The following is a 12,401-nucleotide window of genomic DNA, read 5'->3' on the forward strand; positions in this document are numbered from 1 at the left end:
ATTGTTGCATGGTGAGGGTATCTCTTGCTGGAAAAACATGCCACTAAAGTCATTTTTAAATTGGAAAATACGGCTTCAGTGAACTTGGGTGGATTTGTGCAGGCTACTAGAACAGGGATAAGCGTCATCCCTTTTCATACAGTAGTTTTACATTCATTTTCACAGCTATCCATGTTGTTTAGAGCAGATAGAAGAAGGTGTTTTGTTCTGTTGCTTTTCATACTTGGCTTAATTTGTGTAAGTTGAAGAGATGTGGCAATTCTCACTTGTTTTCCATCAGGTGAGAATTGGAAGTGTTTGCAGTGAAGCACCATGAACCCAAGATGGTCAAACCTCTCAGGTTTGGGTTAGATTTTCAAACTGGTATTGGTTGGAAGAGGCCTAGTTTTCAGATGTGAAGTGGCAGCTGTGGTTATTCAGCATCTCAGAAGCTTGGAGTGCTCTCATGAAGGTCTCAGGGCTTTGGAAGGCACAGTTGGGCTTCCAACATCCTTCAGATTGTAGGGTGTGGAGGAGAAGAAAATGCTTAAAAGTCTTGACAGATATCTTGAAGATGGTATTTCCTATCCCAAAGGAAAATAAAAATTATGTTGCAGGAGCCTAAGACAGAGATTATAAAGAATTTCGATGTGATTTAAGAATCTGAACTTGACCCTTCTTCACTCTTTAAATTTGGAATAGAACAGCTGGGGCATTTTTAGAGTTTGCATCATGTGGCCAAAGATGGGCTGATTTAAATCTGCCTCGCAGTCATCTTAGGCACATTGTTCATCCACTCCCAGAGCTGCATTTTCAAAAATGAGTTAGGAATCCAAATTACTGTGGCTTTCAATGAAACTTAAGCTTGTGTGGATCTTAAGTTACTCCTTAGTTTGGATTTAGGATCCCAAGTGACTGAAAAACTTAAGGATACTCCAGTCTATCTACAAAGTCTTTTTAGCTCTGATGAGTGATCCCTACTTCAAATTACAGTTTTAGTCCTTTCTGTTTTCCTTGACATTCTACTAACCACATGAAAGTAGATGAAGGGGTTCCTGATAATAGGTAGCCAATAAGTTATTTGGTTCATTTTGGTTGGTTAATTGGGTTTTTAATTCTGATGGCTTTGTTCTTCTTGCTTTGCTTCTGTCACTAACCTTTGATGGTACTTGTTTCAGCTGTTTCCAGTACTAGGAGTAAAGACCAGTAAAGACAAAGCAGGATGAAAAGATGGCTGACTTCTTGTTACCACCGGGTACTAACAGCTTCCACCGGTTCACGCCTGAATCCTTGGCTGCTATTGAGAAACGAATTGTGGAGAAGCTTGCAAGGAATGCAAAGCAGGAATATAGAGAGCAGCTGGGCGAAGAAGAGAAGCCTCAGCCTCAGTTTGATTTGCAAGCTTGCAAGAAGCTGCCGGATATCTATGGGACTGTTCCTCCAGAGCTCATTGGAGAGCCATTGGAGGACCTTGACCCTTTCTACAATGATCGTAAGGTGAGCACCAACCAGACATCCTTTGCTTTTGCTAAAGCATAAACTCTGTCTCTATTTTGAGGGCTCTGGTTGTTATCTTTTTACATCCAGTAAAAATGTTTTTTCCAGATTAAGGATCAGAGCTTTTTCACAAGCAGGGCTCCCAGAAAACATCAAGAGGGGGGGCAGAGAGGGATAAAAAACATAATTAAAACTTAGGTGTTTTTAGATAACCTTGAGTATGAATACACAGTGTCTGAAAAGAGCAGAGCAGTAGCTGAGCTAAATGAAGCCAGAGGTTTTTATCTACCCTGTCTTGCCTACTGCATGAGCCTTGACTCTTCACAGGTCTGGTTATCTCTTAAGCCCCTTAAAGTTAAGGACTTCTGGGTGACTTGAGCCTTGTGCTAGCACTCTACACAAGAGCAGAAGGCACCTCCACAACCGTTCCTGGAGAGCGGTGGTTCTTTGCCTGCTGAGGGGTAGTTCAGCTCCATTTAAGATGACCAAAATAGAGCCGAATGGAGATGTGAGCAGCTTGTGCAATGCTGCTGCTTTACAGGAGGGTGAGGTTCATCCCAAGTGAGCATCACCTGATGAGGAATCACGTGTAGGCTGGACCAAAGCCACAGCAGCGCAAAGAGCTTCTGTCAAAAGGCTGTTGACAGCTGAGCTGGGCTGGTTGCTTACTACAGTTCATTCCCCTTTGCAAACATTTTGCAACACAGGGAACAAAAGAAGGCTTTGAAAACACAGTGTGTTTTTTAGGCAGCTTCCAGTTCTTTCAGGTACTGGTATTCCGATTTTTGCTATATTATTTCCTGTAAATCATGAGTTAATATGATCACGATAATACTTCTATTAAAACAGCGTAGAAATAGGTGCAATGAATGGCTAGTGAATAAAAGTTAAATGGATAAGTACAAACAGATTACTTACCTGGAAGGGCCAGAATTAATTTACCTTTAAATTTGCCAACTATTCCAATGCACAAGCAGCAGGATATAGATTTGCAATTTTACTGTCATGAAAGTCTTAGGCTCAAGGTGGGTGAGTTGCTTATAGTTTATCTATTGAGTGTCCTGATGCTGTCTCTGAGTGAATATTAGTTCCTCCGCGCATAGTGGGGCATCTTCAGAGCTCTGTAAATTGGACCAGCATCCAATTCACTTTTGCTTTGGATATAAGATAGCTGGGAGTATTGGTTTCCTCTCCCCATATTGACCTGAGTGCCAAGGTCAGGTCCTGCTGTGGAGCTGTGACTTGTGCAGCTTCTTACTTGGTGAAACAACAGGCATTGACTGAGAGAAACAAAGTGCACAAGGTAGGAAAGATGGGGTAACAACACAGTAACGTTCCCAGCACCTGGGAAGAAGAGCATCATAAAAGTCCCTCCAATACATTTTAGTCCCCAGGTAATTGTTTTATTTTTAAAGGTGATCCCACTCTCTTCCCAGTCCTGTGATGGGAGTTATGGCACAGGACCCTGTAAGGAGTGAAGGAATTAAAAATAGTTCGGATATTGCAATAGGACAGGCAACAGCTCTGCTGGGAGGGTCTTAGACAAAACTTTTCACTTGAGTGAAAAGGAATTTGGGGTTCTTGGGAGGGAATGGGGAAGAAGTATGAGATACTGGCAGGAATTTCCCAATGGGATGTGGGCTGGGAAAAGCTGAGCATAAATGCAAATACTGAATGTTCTCATTTTCTGTTTTGTTTTCCAGACATTTATAGTACTGAACAAAGGGAAGACAATCTTTCGATTTAGTGCCACTCCTGCCTTGTATATACTTAGTCCTTTCCATCCAATCAGAAGAGCAGCAATTAAAATTTTGGTACATTCATATCCTTTCTGTTGATTTCCCTCCTTGTGTATTTTATATGGTTTTGAAACACAGATGGATGGAAGTCAGAAACCATTTGATTTCATTAAGCTGTTTTAAATCTTTTGGCTGAATTTGCTTGCACGAGCAGAAATGCACTTGGATTTTTGGTTTGTTTCGTTTTATATTGTTATGTGAGCTGTGAAAACGACCATATTATACTGCTGGCATCAGATAATGTGAACTGCACTGGAGAGTCTTGGTGAGTTTACTCAGGACTAGAAGGTGTGAAGGGCTTGATCGTGTTTGATAAAGAGTCAGTGGAAGAAACTGGCGGTCAGACATTAGAAAGGAAGGGAACCAGGAGGCTGGAGCACACCTGGAGAAACCTGCACTGATGGAGAGCTTTGCTGTTGAGCTCTTAAGCAACCTCTGTGGCATCGTATGCAGATGGAATTTAATTTTGAACTGCCTCAGAACTGATTTTTTTTTTTTTCTCTCCAGAAACAGAACATTTAGAAAATTGTTCTGTTGGGTTTTTTTAGTTTTTTTTTTTTAATTGCAATGTGTTTTCCAGCTAGGAATGAAAGCACAGGCTGGTGTGCTGGGCCTTTTGATGGGTGATGCCTGATTTCCCTTAGCTCTGTTTCCAAAGTCATGCAAGATACACTGCAGCAGTTTGTTTTGGCGCTTTTTTTTTTTTTTTTAATGTGGCCACAGAAACATTGTGTTCTGACATGGTCACAGCTCTCTGGAAGACCAAACTGACCCAAATGTTCAGCTTTGTGTGAACATTACTAAAAACGCACCCTTTTTCATGAGTTGCATTCTTTCTCTGCAGTGCACATGGGAGACCTGGCACTCATAATTCAAAGACTTCATGTGCTGCTATGATGATTGTGTAATGGTTTAGTGATGGAAATCCCCCATCTGCAATGCTCATGGCCACCACAGAGAACGAATAAATACTAATCAAGTGGTGTCTTAGAATCATAGGTTTATTATGAAATTTTGGGGGAAACAATAGGGAAAGAAGCAATATTCCCAGTGGGGAAAAATTCATGTAGTGGGGAAAAAAAAAAAGAGAATATAGATAATCTAATAAGAGAAAAAGAAGGTGAAGTGTCTAATAACAATAACTCTATGCAAAAATGAATATGTGATATGAGCCAAGACATTAGTATGGTTACTAAGTGTGGTGTATTACCATAGAATTTTGCAGAGATTTGCTTATGGACCAGGTTATACATGCAAGCAGCATAGTTACATCCGCACAGCCTTCCTGAAGTTAATTGAGGTCAATGAATTTGCACAGGTATGACTAAGAGAAGAATTTGAAAACCGAGCTTCTTAGAAAAAGGTGTGTATCTGTGAATATTGGCTACAGCTTTGGAGGCCTGTTCTGTCTTCTGCTCACTTTCTTCTGTACTGACTAGTGAAGCCAGGAGGTCACAGGTGTGTGTAGTACACAGGAACTACATGCTCTTGGTAGCAGTCAACCAAGTATGCAAGAAATCTTCTCACGTTACTTTGAAGGATAAAGAGTACAGAGGAGTGAATTTGAAAGATATGTCAGGAGCAGAAATATAGTCAATAAGCAGTGTAAAATTTTGGGAGTGGAAGGTTGCAATGGAGGCAGCATTTTAGTTCCAGAAAGACCCAAGTTATCACCTTGTGTTGATAATGTCAGGAAATCCAACGGCTCAATCTTTGGCAAGCACAGGCAGGAGGCAACAGCTCCAGTCCCAGTGAAACGGTGGTGAAGTTCCTGCATCAGGCACTGATGCGTTTTCTGTCGATAAAGCCCTTTCACATCAACCTGAAACACAAAGGCCAACTGGCTGAGCAGGCAGTCGATATCCCAGGCGGAAAGGAGCCTGAATTGGCGAGTACTCAAGCAGATAATATCACAGACATGAATCTGGGAATCAGATCTGTTGTCTTGCGTGAGTGTAATCAAGCAGTCTTTATTTTCCCCTGGGCAGAAGCCGAAAAAGAGCATTAACAAATGGTGCCCTGTCACGTAAGTGTCTGAAGCAACTTCTTTAGTAGATGCCATATTTCCATTTCCAGTCATTGAGTGTACCTTGAAGGCCAACAGTAGAACAGAATAGAGAGGATGGAGTAAAATCAACCTATATAGAAGCTGTGGGGGGTCACGTTTCTTAGTTACTTAGCTGTATATGGAGTTCTTCCTCTGAGACTTCAGGCAGGATAGATCCTATCTGTTCCCTGCTCATCCAGCCAAGCCTGACTAGTCTACTCATTCAAAAATACACCCTTCCAAGGGAAAAAACATCTATGGCCTACTAGTAATGTGAATTACTTCGATTAGCAACATACCTCTAAACCTTTTCTAGGTATATCTCCTCTTCTTCAGAGTCTAGAAGGCCTCATGAAAGGACCATGGCCCAGGTGGCTGCCCAGAACGAGGTCCTGGTCCATTTCTGTCACAGAGGACATGGGGAGTGTAGGTCTGCATCCCACTGGATGAACACTTTTTGACTTCTACATCATTAACATATTAATAGATGGAGATAGTAAATAAATAAGCTTAAACCACTACTAACACTTCATTGAATACTGTATGCTTAAGAGACTCCTCTTCGTTGTTCTTGTCTACAAGCCAAGGACCATTCCGTGGTATCCATAGTTTCTCCAAGCAGTTTGCTGCCCTGTATAAAATCCATAGAAATTGCTATTCCTAGTTTTTGTAGGTATCGTAGATAGTTGCTCTCAGTTTGTCACTGATCCAGAATGGGGTTTTGGCCAAAATTACTTTCCTGGATGCTAGAATTATGGATTCTGGCCCATCAAGAAAAAAAATTCTTGAAGAATTTCTAGTCTTTGTTCATAGTTTCTGCTTGCAACTTTCCTCCCATCTGATTTTACACACTTTCCTCTGTAGGAGAAAATAAGACCTTGTGAAGCACCAATTATATGTACTATTGATTGGGACTAACCTTTGCTTGCATGTATTACATGTAATTTGGCAATGATCACTTAAAGACCCTCTAGTATTCAGTCTGCTAATTAACAATTATCCATCATAACGAAGTCTAGAATAGAAGTATGCTGTGTTTCACTCAATATCTTTGTGCCAAAAGTTAAAATTTATAACTTTTATAATCAATTTGCTTAAAGCCTACTCTATAACTTCAAATTTGAAATAATAGGTTTAATTAATTGCAGAAAGGAACCTGACGAGCTTGTTATATTGGGTTTGTGGTCCATAACAGAGTCCAACTGATGCTTCTGGATGTGCTAGCCATGTCAACTCATGGATCAGTAGGCTTTCAAAAACTGGAATTAATAGCAGTTCTAAGATAGGCAACAGACAATGGTGCTAATATAGATTATCTCAATTTCATCTCCTTTACTTCACTTTTTTCTGGGTAGATCATAATCACAGACTTTTTCTAATGCAAACAATTGCATTAGAATTCAAGAAGGAATGCTAATTTTCATTCTGTAGGAATTTCTGTTTTTCTTTCAATACAGGTCTCTGACTTTGGTGCATAACTAGCTGAAATGTTTCTTTCTTTTTTGTTCTGTGTAATTTTCAGCTTGGTCATGAAACTGTTTGAATTCACAGTGTATTCGATGTCCCAAAGCTGACCCCTTACATTTTCAGCCTGTGTTCTCCAGTATATTCTCTTTGGTGTTTTGATAAGAAGGTGATGACACCTGCCTATAAAGGAGTATCTGGGAAAGCTGTTAGATTCAGCTTGTAGTGCAAGAAAACAAGGACATATGAATCAGACCAGTGGTTCTAAAATGGGTGGTTATAGAGGGATTTCTTTGCTTGGAATTCAGTTGGAGGACAGAATTTATTTTGGCTTGGCCTAAAGATACCCCTCTATTTTACAGTTGTTCCTTCCATAGCATTTCACGGTAAGCTTACAACCTAATTGTGTTAACCAGATGGACACACCTTTTAGATATGCATCTCAGGCTGACTTGAGAAAATGTGGCTCAATATCAGATCTCCTTCGCAGTCCTTCAGCAGGAGGTGTTGGCCCCAGAAGTGGAAAATTTTGTGAGATCAGCAGTCCCTTTGAGTTCAATTACTATCTGCTGCAACGGCGCTGGGGAATATGCAGGTTGGTTACTACCAATTTAACCTCATATTTGCTTATGTGGCCCATCGGAAAACATTCTACTCTGTATTCAACAGAGATTTTGGCTCTGTGAAAGGACAATTTTCATACAAACATTTCAGGACATACCTTTGAAATTATATTCCTTGATCACTATTCTTAAACAAAAATTACCACCAATGGGATCAGTAAAGGGGTGAAACAAAAAACCCCACACTTTTAATTTTTTTTTTTCCTAAAGAAGGCAAAAGAAATTTACATTTGGATTCTACTGTTCTTCCTTGAGATGAGTTCGAATCTATTGACTGAGTTGTAGGCTGTTTGCCTTATCTTCTCTCCACTTAACCAGTTAAACTTTCTCCAGTAGTACGTGACCTATTATTTATGCAGGAGAATCCTTTCATGTTTTGCAATTTTTTTACAGAAAGCGGCAATTTCAGGAATTTGGTTTAGGGTGCTCCTTTTCATATTTATGGCCCCAGCTTAGCAGCTAAGTGCATGGACTATACACTTGGGAGGTTCATTTTAGTCTCCAGTTAAGGAAGCTGGTGCCTCAGCTGAGGCAGTTGGCTTTGCAGAACGAGACTCTGTATTTGCCATGCGAGTTTGCAGACCAAGCCTTAAAATTAGTGCTCTGAAACCCACATTAGCTTTTGGTGAAACTTTATACTGAAAGCGAGATCTCAAGCCCATTAGAGAGATTACAAAGACCAGATTTATAACTTGCCCTACTGCCTGAGAAATGTTTCAGGATGCAAAATAATGAGGATTTGCAGACACAGGTTTTTCCATAGATACTTAAATGAGACTAATCCCTCTTTTCATACAAAGTTGTGCACCTATGCACACTGTCATCTGACCAACACAGCTGTAAATTTGGGGTATTGTATTTTCAGAGGACTGCAGAGTCAGTATGTTTGTTTGCTGTATAAAGTGATGTGTAAAAGATGCAGGCAAAGAAAAATAAAACAGGGAAGATTTCCTCATTTTTTATGTTTATATGATTATTTGTTTCCTCATGCACTTGAAAAGAAATGTCTATATTAGTTTTTAAGTATTGTGCAAATTATGAGGGAGCTGTCACATCTTGTGTGAAATGACAAAAGTTTATGAAGTCTTATATGCATTGTTTTCCTTAATTCAGTTATTTACATTGTTCAGTATGTTTATTATGTGCACTATTTTAACTAATTGCGTATTCATGGCACAATCAGAGACTCCGCCATGGAATAAATATGTTGAGTAAGTATCCTTGCTATTTTACAGCTGCCCTGTCTTTATCTCATCCTTCCTCTTCCATTTGTTACATTTTTCTTTTCATCTCCTTTGCTGTTGTCTAATTTCTTTCCATTAACACTGACCATAACATCTGTCCTGACAAAATATTTTGCCAGGTGTTTCTTGTTTATGAAAACTCCCTTAGTAAGTCATCTAACAATTTTTAGGCTACCAAGCCCATACTTATTGCTAAATGCACCTGCTCTGCTATCTCTGAATGAAATCACATATGAGAATAACTCCATTTGAAACTGTCCAGACTTCCGCGGTTCCCATGCAAGAGATTCAGTGGTTGGACACATTAGAATAGGCCAATGGAGTTTAAGTTGAATTATTTCAGAAAATACTTCCTGGGCGTACATAGTTCTGTCCTTAAACTGAAACTTATTGGCAGCAAAAGATTCTTTTGGACTGAGCATGTCTTGAAGTGTTCCCCTGTAAACAGTGGTAGGCATACTTATGAGCAAGCATAAAATTGTCTGAGAACACATTTATGAATGTCTTTATAGCTTTCAGACCTTCAGAAAAAATAGCAAAGATATCACTTGAAGGTTTTGGTTTTGGTTTTGTTTTGGTTTGATTTGTTGGGGTTTTTTTGTTTTGTTGGTTTTTTTTTTCCTTAATTATTACTGTATTTGTAATTAAGAGAGACTAATGGGCTTCAGAAAGCCCATTCCATTTCTTTAAGTTGCTTTAAAATATTCCTGTTAGAAACAGATACCAGATGCACAAGCTAATCAACCTACAGTGCATTAAACAATTATTTTGGCTCATTGAACCAATCAGAACACACTTTTTATTTCTGACTGACATATGATAAACACAGCCATCTGCTGCTCCATAGCCTGGTGGTTGGTCTACTCAGGGCTGTAAGGAAAGACAGTAAAGTGCCCTTATTTTAGGTTTCATAAAATCATGCAGGGCACATCTTCTAGGCCATAAATTACTAATTATAGGTAGTGCTGAACCAAATATTTCATCTGATCACAATAACATCCTAATCCCAGGATGTTTCATGTATTTCTATATAGTGTACTACCCTCAAGTATGTCTGTGACTTTCCTTTTCCCCTGATGTTGTCCTTTTCTTATTGAAAACTGTCACACAGAACCATAGCCATGATGTATTCAGCTGAAACATGGACATCTCACCCATGTGAGTCAAAATTAGGTCTACAGCTGGGAATTTGAACACTCTGGAGGAAAACATCCAAGTTCTTGTTGTGTCTTCCATAGTCAGGAGAATGTGGGTGATGTTATCAGTGCACCAAGTGGGGCATTCAAGAAACTTAGAGCAGAAATGCAAATAGACCCATGTGGGATGGAGTAAATCTTTTCCCTTCCATGTTTCCTCTTCTCCTGTGTCCCCTCATACCTCTCAGCTTTTCCTCCTCAAATGCAGAGAATGAAATCAAAGGCAAGTACTTTCAAGGAGCGAAATAACCCAATGAACTGTAATTCAAATTGATTAATATTGGATTTGGAAAAGAGACATCTAATCCATTTTGTTCTGCTGTTCCAGAGACTCACAGGGGATACAAGAGTAACCTTGTGCAAATATTTGTCCTAGATCTTCCTTTAAAACATTTTCCATTTTGGAAAAAGAAAGAAATTCAATTTACCACTCTTTTTTTTTTTAGTCCTGACTGCTACCGTTAAAGAAGCTGTTCAATTCCTGGAGGACTTTGCCCGATCCATTTAGAATTAGATGATGATTATACAATCAATTAAACCATCTGACATGCTGAATAAATACAAGTGCTTTATCATTTTAATGAGCTTATGTACCGTTAAGTATTTTTTTTTTTCGTTCTTTGCATGGGTTTTCTGCATGTATTACTAAATACACATGCTTAAAGAGACTGTCACATGAGTGACCTATATTTGAAATATCAGAGCAAAACTAAATAGGAGCCATGAAAATTCAGACATAGGGTAATACTTAGGTGTATGGTCAAAGACGAGATGTGGGAAATTTTTAATGCCCACTGTTGCACAAAAATAGTCCTGCTGATCTACGCTTTAAGATGAAGCTACTGAGGTTTTATGACGTATGTAGTCAGCTCTACTGTGTGACATGATGGCAGGAGGGCGTGAGATTTGCCACTGCCTGTATGTGTGCCCACTTGCAGATCAGCGGGATACAGCTAAGAGAAAACCTTTCCTTTTTATGTATAGTGCATAAGTTCTTCTTTATATTATCAACTTTATTTGCTTACACCTTTTGTTTTTGCCAAACAAGATCCCAACTCTCAATTTTTTGTGCGTGTGATGGCACCATCATGGCTACTGATGTTTAGGGGCTGAACAGAAAACCCAGGCTAGTGTTTCTAGTGAAAACCCTGACATCCTGACTTACGAGATTTATGTTCTATGGGATTTTAGGTGTTCGTTTGTTGTCTTTAACAGGCTTTGATATCATCTGCATCTTCAATTGGAGAAAAGGGGTAGGGCGTGCCAGTGGTGGATACTAAACATTTATTATTTTTGTTAAAATATGGCCTAGAATAGCTAGTCTCATTGGACTAGAGGTCTTGGGTAGAAACATTTAAAAAGAGGTGTTGTATGCCCTGAAGTACGTCTCTAAGGGTAGGTAGAGCCCTGAGTGAATACAGATCTGAATGTTATAGGCGAGATACGTTACTGTCCTCCACAGAGCATTTACTAAATTTTATTACAAGTATCATGTTTACTACAAGAGGTGAGATTATGTTCTGTCCAAGATCATCACAGTAAAGAGGCTGTTGGTAGTAAAGAGCTTATCTTCCTAAGAAAAAGAACACCCTCGTGTCTCTTTTACTGTCAAGAAGGTCAAAATTACTACGTATAGTATTCGGGTGGGAGTTGTTTTCCTCTTTTTCAGTGAGAGCATTCTGTTGTTTAATTCTGAGGGCTGGTGTGATTTACTGTGGATAGTGAAACACAAGGGAAAGAATGCCCTTTTTAGCTAATAAAACCAAGTGATGCCTTTTTTTTTTTTTTAATTTACTGTCCTTCAAAATGTCCTGAGCAGGAAGAGATGAGAGGTATGAATGAAAAAAACCTCTCTCCTTCAAATCAGAGAAACAACGAGGAATGTGGCATAATCCATTCCTCTTTAGCTGGCAGTTGCAGGCAGAGCTTCAGAAGTCCCATAGAACAGCTTAGAAATGTAGTATTCATGCCTGAGTGAGGTTTCATCAAGGTACTCCCTATGGAGAAAATTATCCTGCCGCTGTCATCAGCGCTTTCCCATTTCTTACATATTCCTTGGTCCGCACATGAAGCTGCTCATCCACAGGCCAGCGCTGCAGCCATGACTCACCTGAACAACCCCAACGAGATGGGCAGGAGTGTCTCAGACAAGTAGGATTGGGTTGACTGTGCCTCTGCTGTTCCTGCCGTCTACCGCTTGCTAATGCTCTTGCTTATCTTGGCCGCTTTTTTCCCCAGATACACTTTCACTGGCATTTACACTTTTGAGTCATTGATAAAAATACTGGCGAGAGGATTTTGCATGACAGAATTCACCTTCCTTCGAGATCCGTGGAACTGGCTGGATTTCAGTGTTATTGTTATGGCGTAAGTAGCACTCCTCTATATTTTTCAAGACCGCAATATACAATAGAACTTAAAAAATGTCTAGCTGTTCTCTTTTTTTTTTTTCCACTCAAATTGTACTGAAAATGAGAAAATGCTGAAGTGCATTAGGATGGAGGGTTTTTTTTCCTGAGTGGTTTCAGAGGAAGAAGTCAGAGGAATTCTCA

General features: G+C 39.6%; 1 protein-coding gene across 4 annotated transcripts in view; it reads left to right on the top strand.

Annotated features, from left to right (window-relative positions):
• The window catches only part of LOC135984850 (sodium channel protein type 5 subunit alpha-like), a 226,460-nt gene that overhangs the window by 41,839 nt on the left and 172,220 nt on the right, over nucleotides 1–12,401 (top strand). For all 4 annotated transcript variants that reach the window (XM_065627523.1, XM_065627522.1, XM_065627521.1 and 1 more), the window contains exons 2-5: nucleotides 1,158–1,476; nucleotides 3,180–3,297; nucleotides 8,530–8,620; nucleotides 12,088–12,216. In XM_065627523.1, coding sequence (XP_065483595.1) covers nucleotides 1,210–1,476; nucleotides 3,180–3,297; nucleotides 8,530–8,620; nucleotides 12,088–12,216 — 605 coding nt within the window. In that variant the 5' untranslated portion in view covers nucleotides 1,158–1,209. The remainder of the gene's footprint in view (nucleotides 1–1,157; nucleotides 1,477–3,179; nucleotides 3,298–8,529; nucleotides 8,621–12,087; nucleotides 12,217–12,401) is intronic.

This window comes from Caloenas nicobarica, chromosome 2 (assembly GCF_036013445.1).
Source record: "Caloenas nicobarica isolate bCalNic1 chromosome 2, bCalNic1.hap1, whole genome shotgun sequence".
Lineage (NCBI taxonomy): Eukaryota > Metazoa > Chordata > Aves > Columbiformes > Columbidae > Caloenas > Caloenas nicobarica.